The 8596-nt window shown below is 41.5% G+C and overlaps 1 protein-coding gene across 1 annotated transcript; it reads left to right on the top strand.

Moving 5' to 3' along the window:
- The first annotated feature begins 248 nt into the window (after nt 1–248).
- IFT22 (intraflagellar transport 22) lies at nt 249–2784 on the top strand. Its single transcript, XM_009885117.1, has 4 exons — nt 249–330; nt 461–550; nt 1206–1408; nt 2344–2784. Exons 3-4 carry the CDS (start codon nt 1231–1233, stop codon nt 2490–2492), a joined length of 327 nt encoding a protein of 108 aa, XP_009883419.1. The 5' UTR covers nt 249–330; nt 461–550; nt 1206–1230; the 3' UTR covers nt 2493–2784.
- Nucleotides 2785–8596: the final 5812 nt, after the last annotated feature.

Below are 8596 nucleotides of genomic sequence, written 5' to 3'. Positions count from 1 at the left end.
CCCCCGAGCCCCGCGCCTGCCCCCTGAGGGCCGCCGTCCCTGCGGCCTGCCGCATCGCCGTGCGGAGGATGCGGCTGTGGAGGCTGTGGGGGTCCCTGGGGGCGGGAGGGAGGAGGGGGCAGGCCTGCATGCACAGGGGCCTTAGCTGGAGGGAGAGAAGGGTGCTTGGGTAAACGCCGCGCTCTTATCTTCGTTGTGGCTTCGACACATTAAATCCCTATGGGTGTCTTTCACTCCTGCTTTCTGCCAGTCTGGAAAATCGGTGTTGGCAAACTTTGTTTCGGAGAGCATAGAAGGGATTGGCAGCTACAGCCCGACGCAAGGTGTAAGGTGAGCGAAACCTCCTGTTGTGGTGACTGAACCAACCTCCTTACAATCGTCTGTCCCTCAGAAAGTCCCGCTTTCTGGTTGTGGTAGTGTGTAGACTGATAGCACATCTTATGTCCGCTCATTTTCACAGGATCCTGGAGTATGAGAAGCCAAACTTGAACGGTAACAGCAAGGGAGCTGGGTGTCGATTTGAGTTGTGGGATTGCAGTGGTGATCAAAAGTAAGCCGGCATCGTTGTTACCTCCTCCAGGGTACTTAATTGATAATAGTTCTGTGTGACAAAATATTCTTACTTCAGCCTAAAACCAATGATCTTTTTGAGATAAGGAATATTCCCACCTCTTTACCCCATTATATTTTTTTTTATAGTTTCTGCTATAAAGCATCTGATATTAGGTACTCTCTGCCATGATCCCAGCTGACACTGAACTTTTTTTTGGATAAGGACTAAATATAACAGTGAAGTCCACAGCTCCTAGAATGAAGTTACAGGTATAGGAGACAGAGGCCCACTCTGTAATTGCCTTGATCTCCTTGAAGAGTGGACTTCAAACAATGTATATATAGGATTCAGGCCTTAGTTCCAAAAGATAGAATTGAGAACTGGAGAGATCCATTTTTAGGGAAAAAGTTTATATAAGCATTTGACCAAATACTACATTGTCAGCAAATCATGGAACCAAATAATATAATAGGTAAGTCAAAATATTTGAAATATGATAGATCACTGTAAAGATTACTGATGTTATAATAAAGAAGTAGTAGTACTGAAATGTGTTCTTGAGGAGGGAAAAGGAAAACTGGAGGAAGTTTGAGTGCATGTTTCTGTTTTCCAGCTATCAATCTTACCATTTTTCACGCATCTGTTTTTCAAGGTTTGAAACATGCTGGCCAGCTCTCATGAAGGACTCTCATGGCGTAATAATAATCTTCAATCCTGAGCTGCCCAGTCACCTGAAAGAAATTGAAATGTGGTATTCCTGTTTCGTGCAACAGCAGCCACTGCTTGATAGTCAGTGTCTCCTAGTTGCACATCACAAGCCAGGCAGTGCGGGTGACACAGAAAATCTGTCCTTAGGTAAGAAGATGGAAAACTCAATCTCTAACTCAAGAGTTTTTTATTGACTTACCTTCAAAATTGTTCGTATCTTATGGCTTGCATTTTTCATTTAAATCTGCCAAAGAATACTAGAATGCTTTGCAAAACCAGAAATAATGACTTTGAAACGTCATCTAGAAGGTGAACACTATTTCTATTTCAGAAAAGGGAGAGTAAAGGCAAGAAAAGTTTGAGTGACTTCTTTAAGGTCACACAGTGAGTATCTAGCTTAGACAGTAATTAAAACTCCTGATTTCTGTAGCCATATGTCATCATCACTAGAAGTTTGTTTCTTATGTTCAATTTTATCTTTGTTAACTGACACCTTTGAGGCCATTTAAGCCTGCATTTTATCGATCAAAAGAATAGGAGCCCTTTGAAATAAAAGGCTAGCGATCTTCCTCTTCAAATTAGTAATAGGTACCTTATATACTGCAAAATTATTTGTGGCTGTTTATCCAAATGAGAATACAGCCCCCCTCTGGGCAACCTGTTCCAGTGTTAAAAAAATACATATTTATTATAAGTATTAATGTTTTAATACATACTTATACTTAACAATATCATTACATAATTCTGAAGTAATCAAAGAATGTCTTATCACTTCAATAGTAAAATTGCAATTCAGTACTGAATTGTTTGATTCTGCCTAACTGAATGTGAGACCAAACCCAATACTTTAAGCCTTAATAACAATGTTTGAATGATTAAATCTAGCAGTGAGTTATACTTGTTCGTAATGCTAACGAGCTATGATTCATTTCTTCTTCATGTGTTATGTGTTATGTGGGGTACCAAACATTGCATACTACTAAATTCCAACTGACTTCAGCATGACCTGTCCCGTGACCTTGATTGTGAATGTTTCTTTTATAAAAGGAATATACCTAATTATTGTTTATTTCCCTTTCAAGCTTACCCGCTGAACAAGCTAAAACTAATACATTCCAACTTAGAAGATGATCCTGAAGATGTTCGGATGGAATTTATGAAATACTTCAGAAGCATTATCACCTTCATAAATGAGAGCAGAGAGAGGGAAGAAATGTCAATTATCTCATAACATTAAAAGAAATACTGAACAGGGAAGAAAAAGGATTATTTTCACTTTGTAAGCTATACGAGCCTGTGAACAGGTCCTCACAACGAGAATTTGCCAGCCTATAAACACTTCAGAGAAAATAATGCACAATTTATGACTTAACCAGAAGAAAACAAGTGCTGACATCAGATGAACTGTGGTGCCAAAGAGATGGCTGGACATCCAGGAATCTGGGTAAATTTAGCTGCACTTTGGTTTCATTTGGCATGAGAGGTACAGGAAGGTATTGTTTAACATGTTAGTGTGGACCAAAAGTTAAAGGTATCGGTCATCCTTTCACTTCAGAATCCCTTTTTGTTGAGGTGCTAAGAGAAGAAAGCCTGACAGAACATAAGATTTGTGGAGTTCTGTTGAAGCATGAGTAAAGAGCTCATGTTACCTGTGTTCCTGGAGAAGTTACGCTTTTGGAAGTCAGTACAAACTGATTGGAATAGAGATCTGAGAAACAGTCATGGTGTGGAATCCACATTTTAATGTTCCAAGTTCTCCACATCTTTCTGTCCAGCATCTGAAGAGAGCACATTGCACAGCTGTTGCCTTGGCAAGACAGAGTAGGTTGCACTCTTTCTCAGGACTAGGTTTTTCTTCTGTTCCAAAAAAATCAACATGTTGTTGGGGGACAATGTTTAGGTCTCTCTGGGAGGAAAAGCATTGAAATCTCAGTGTAGTGCAATACTTTCACCTATTTCAGGAGCTTCAATAGAGAAAAAAAGTCCTGCATTCACCAGAGGAGGAAAAGCTGTTTCAAAACTTGTATTACTGTTGCATTGAAATAAGTGGTTTCATAGATAATTTACTTTCTGATTTGTTTGGTTTGCACTCATCTCTGTTCTTAGTGTGTTCTGCTGTGGAAGACATTTTTTGTAACATGCAGTACTAAGGCAATAAAAACATTTTAAAAATGCATCCTTTTTGTTCTTAAAGGGAAAGAACTCTTATCGCCTTGTTTAATTTTTGGTAAGGAAAACAGTGATACATTTGTAGTACATTTCACATTAATTAGCTCCAAGAAGAGACATTTACAAAAACTTGTCACCAACCCAAGCAGCCAAAGAAATGACAAATTAAAAACAGAAGCACATATCCATACTGACTCACACTTCTTTTTTTTCAGAAGATAATTTAAAGGAGAGAGGGATTAGGAGCAGAAACTGCAGAAATCCTTGAGAAGCATCCCATTTCCCCTTGTACTACAGCTCAGCTTGTGAAGTGTGACATCAACAGTTTGTCAGAACTAGGTCTGACCCACAGCACTAAATTTTACAGATTTTGTTTCATTGCATATTCATGCCATACAGCTATATTTGAGCTGCAGCTGGTTTAACGGTGTATGTTAAAGCAGCCTTGTCCTCTCACCAACATTGTCTTTAAGTAAACATCCTTAACAGAAAGTATGTTATAAAACGGGAAGTACTTGATCCATTTTAGTTTAGACAACAGAAGTGAGAGCTTCTTGGGGTTTTTCATTGATCTAGGTTAATTCTTCTACTATTTTTCTTACTTTCAGAGTTCGGTCTTTTCTGAGTAATGAGTAGCCTGTCCTTGGGCAAATGCTCCGTCTTCCAAGATGACAGTAAGAGATGCCTCAAAAATCTGCCCAGTTGTTTACACATCTGTCTCCTGGCCTTCAAGCAGTGTGCAATTAGGGCTTTCTCCAGGCTTTGCTCTGGGAAGCTTCAGTGAGAGTGGAGAGCGGTCAGGGTGCGCTGCACTGCCACAGGCTGCTGTCAGCAGTAGCTGAGGTCTTGTCCTGGCCCCCTCAAAATGCCCACAGGTCTCAAGGCAAAAAATTGGCACTCTCCTTTTCTCAGTTGCCTTCAACAGGATTCATTGTAGTGGTGTAACAATGATTGGCTGTAGCAGCTCAAAATAAGTTAGTTTTATTGTTGATTTCAGGTACAAGAAGATTTTTCAGTTATTTTTATAACCTGCTTGAAGCACTTCTACATCATCACGCTCAAAATCAACACACACACTGCTAGAGTCTGAAAGCCCCTTCATCCCAGTTGTGTTTTGTACTTCCCAGGTATTTTCCTCTTTGATTATTAAGACCTTTTTGTTTAAAATACGAGAGGTGAAAAATTAAAAGAAGATCTTAGAACAGTTCCAAGCTGTAAAATTATTGGCTACAAATAACACAACAAAACGTACTGAGCTAGGCTCATACTTTAGAGAATTACTGTTCCAGGGATATGCTGGTTTGCTCAGGTTGGTACCAGGCGTGCGGCACGTGAAGTGGTGTGCACACACCAATAATCTGCACTGTTCTGTTCTTGGGTGTCTGGTGTGCTCACCGAATTTGCAGCCCCAGCTTCTTTTCATTGTCTGCTGGCTCCTACTCTGCCATCACAGCTCAAAGCTCTGCTGGGTTCGGAGAGGAAAAGAGGGGGGGTACTGAAAGAAAACATCAGTGAGAGGAAGGACACCAGGAAAGAAAAAAGCAAAATAAGCAGTAAGAGATGAAAAGAAAAGGTTGGAGGCGAATAGTGGGAGGTTGGCATTTCAACATCTACATTTTATTTATATGACTTTTGAAACAATCAGGCTTTATATGTTTGCAATCAGTGTCATAGGGTGGTCTATTGGAGGCAGTTATTGGAAAATTCACAGTCTAAGTAGAGAACAAGTTTTTTACATGCTGCCTTAGATTATTTTTTCCTTGTTGCCAGCTGTGTGGTGCTGGAGCCAATTTTTAAAATATACTGCCTTAATAAATTCAGTTTTTCCCAACAGCAACATTGTGATACACACTGGTAAAGACTGGTGTGAAACCCACCAAATATTTCATTTGGAATGTAAACCAGTGTTTGGGTGATTCTGGGGCTGAAAAGTCAATGAACTCTCCTATTCACCACCTTGCTTCATATAAAATGTTGATCATGATCTTACTTTAAACTCGAAAAAAAGGATGCAAATTACAGGTATCTAAATACTGCAACACATTGTCTGGAGGACAAGTCTTATGAGGAACGACTGAGGGAGCTGGGGTTGTTTGGCCTGGAGAAGAGGAGGCTGAGGGGAGACCTTATCACCCTCTACAACTGCCTGAAAGGAGGGGGTAGAGAGGTGGGGGCTGAGCTCTTCTTCCTGGTGACAAGTGATAGGACAAGAGGAAATGGGTTCAAGTTATGTCGGGGAGGTTTAGATTGGATATTAAGAAGAAAATTTTCACTGAAAGGGTCATTAACCATTGGAATAGGCTGCCCAGGGAGGGGGTGGATTCGCCATCCCTGGAGGTGTTTAAAAAAAGGGCAGATGTGGTACTTGGGGACGTGGTTTAGAGGTGGTTTTGTCAGGGTAGGTTAACGGTTGGACTTGGTGATCTTAAAGGCCTCTTCCAACCTCAGCGATTCTATGATTCTATGATTAGAGAAGAAAAATACTGTTGGACAGAACCAAAGACAGATCCCTAGACTTGACTTTATATCATCCAGAAAGATCATAATATGTAATAAATGTGGAATATTATTCATAAAATCTGGCCAAGAGATTAATTTCTGTGACTGCTGAAGAACAGAGTAAATGCATAGCCCCATGCAAAATTAATCCTTGGTACTGGAGCAGATACAGAGAAAGTATTTATTCAGAAGTATCATTTATTAATGATTTATGAGACGGGTCAACAGAGACACCCAGTTAGAAGAGGGGTACGAGAGTGCCAGGTGCCAGATGAATGTACGTTAGGTCTCTGCCTCTGCCCTTCACTGCTGCCCTTCCTGTGCTGTCAGTAAGTCTGCAGAGCTTCAAACAACGCCACATCACGGCGTTACCCAGATTGGGGGTGCGCAGCCCTATTTGCTTGAAGCGATGTGGTTAATAAGTGACTGTTCTATGGCTCTCTCCATACTTCTGCTTGTGAGAGCAAAGAATTGCCCAGACAAGTGTAAAGGAAACTGGGAATTTGAGGTAATCGGCCACAAGTTACACGGAAGTCAGTTGGCAAGCCACAGGTTTAACTAGGAGTAGGAACAATTTAGGAGCAGAAGGTAACCGCAAATTTGCAGCAAAAGCACTCTATTTTACTCTTCCGCACTGAGGACCTTACCACCACGCCTGGAAGTTTGGAAAGACTTTTTGGATGACCTTTCCAAGAAGTGGAAGGGGAGGCAGAGCAGCAGTGAAGTCTGTTGATTCCTACAAACAAACGCAGCCTTCTCTAGCTGTCCTCAGTCCCTTAGAATGAACAGGTCATGTCTCCTCCTCATTCTGTCAGCAGCCAGGTACCCTCAGACCCCCACTTTGTACGAACTGTGCACAAATCAGAAGTCTCCAAGTTCCCTGTCCCTTTCTGCGGTTCCTTGTCCAGGAATTCGGTGACTTTGTTCCAGTGGCTTTTCTGTGATCACATGCACTGTCACGGTTTGGGGAACTGAGGGCTGGAATCAAATACATAGCACATTTCAAATATTAATGAATTCAAATGTAGCCTCTACAGTGCAGAATCCAAAGACTCCAGGATACACCAACTGTGTGGTGAGAAAACAGCCTAGTACTTAAACAGAAGGTATTCAGGTGCAACATTATTTTGTCACTTGGCATTGAGTATTGATAATCCTGACAGCTTACATCACTACGTTTATGATGTACAGAAATTATTTGCTAAGTTTTATTGCTGTAAAGGTACCAGAAAGTTTATGGCTATAGGTGAGCTCTACTCAAGTTCACACTCACCTCACATGAAAGTAGTTGGTTCATCATTGCTTTGGACAGTTGACCTATCTGGACAAAGAGTCAGCGTGGAAATTTGATAGGGAGCACTTAGGAAGAACTCTACTGGGCTAGAAATGCAGAATTTTAAGACTTCAGGGTCACATATAGAAAGTTAATGGCTGTGGCTATCTTGCAGACTGGTGATTTAAGACATTTAAGCTCTTCAATTATAAAACAGAGTTTGCTCAGGTTACCTCTTACAAGCTGTTTTCTGCACACGCAGAACATTATGAAGCCAATAACTACTTGTGATGATGAAAACAGTTACAGGCACTGCAATCCAGATGTGTGGCTTCCAGGGTAAAAATCATACTTGTTTACAACCAAACTTTGGGAGTAACAGCAAAGCTGAATGAAATACATTTGGACCTCACCAAAAAAATGCAGCTTTCCTTTCAAGTCATATATTTTGAAGGCCAGGCCTTTGGTCTCAGTTGCTCTCAGCAGTATTGTTCTAATGGACACAATAGACATAAGAAACCCTGTGTTCTTATTTCTATTCTTGAACTGCCAAGTGACTACGAGGAAGTCACGTAGGCCACCACATTTAAGAGCGCCCATCCATGCTGTGTTTTTGCATGCTCAGTTTAAAAGACGTAGGGTGCCGATGTGCAGACACTTTAGGAAGCAACTTCTAGAAGGTATCCAGGACCTCTAACAATCAGACTGCAAAGTACTCGATTCTCAACAGGAATACCCTGCTCTGGAGGTCAGTTGTGAGTATTTCCTCTCACCACTTCTCCAGTGGAATACTCTACTGGTGGAACACTGTAGTGGTGCAGCAAAGATTCCCCAACAGATCAATTTACCTTGTTGAGAAGTTGCCTTTCCTGAGATGCTAGAAACACTCCAACAGTAACGCCGCATAGCTTTAGTCAGCACTCTTCATGCACACACAGACTCTATTGCACTTTTGAGTAAAAGATACCAAATGGTACTGCTCCAAGTGGCTCGGGGGGTTAATTCACATGTACGAAGCAGGCCGGTTGGTAGTTCAGGTGTACATTTTTGCACTGATCCATCTTATGTTATTACTTAGGACAAGATTCCCCCATGAGTGACTGAGGTTTACATAATTAGATACCTATTAAAGGCACCTCCTTAGAATTTGCTGAGAATTCATCCTCAGAAAATCAGTCCTCTTCACAAACAACAGTATCTGGAAACCTTGTTACAACCATCAGCGTGATGGAACTGGCTTTGTTCACCTTTGTCTGAGGAGGAACTTCTTTACTTTGAGGGCGGCAGAGCAGTGGCACAGGCTGCCCAGAGAGGTGGGGGAGTCTCCCCCTCTGGAGACATTCCAAACCCGCCTGGACGCCATCCTGTGCCACTGCTGGAGGTGCTCCTGCTCT

Source organism: Charadrius vociferus, unplaced genomic scaffold (assembly GCF_000708025.1).
Source record: "Charadrius vociferus isolate BGI_N301 unplaced genomic scaffold, ASM70802v2 scaffold54, whole genome shotgun sequence".
Lineage (NCBI taxonomy): Eukaryota > Metazoa > Chordata > Aves > Charadriiformes > Charadriidae > Charadrius > Charadrius vociferus.
This window is presented reverse-complemented; position numbering and strand designations above follow the sequence as displayed.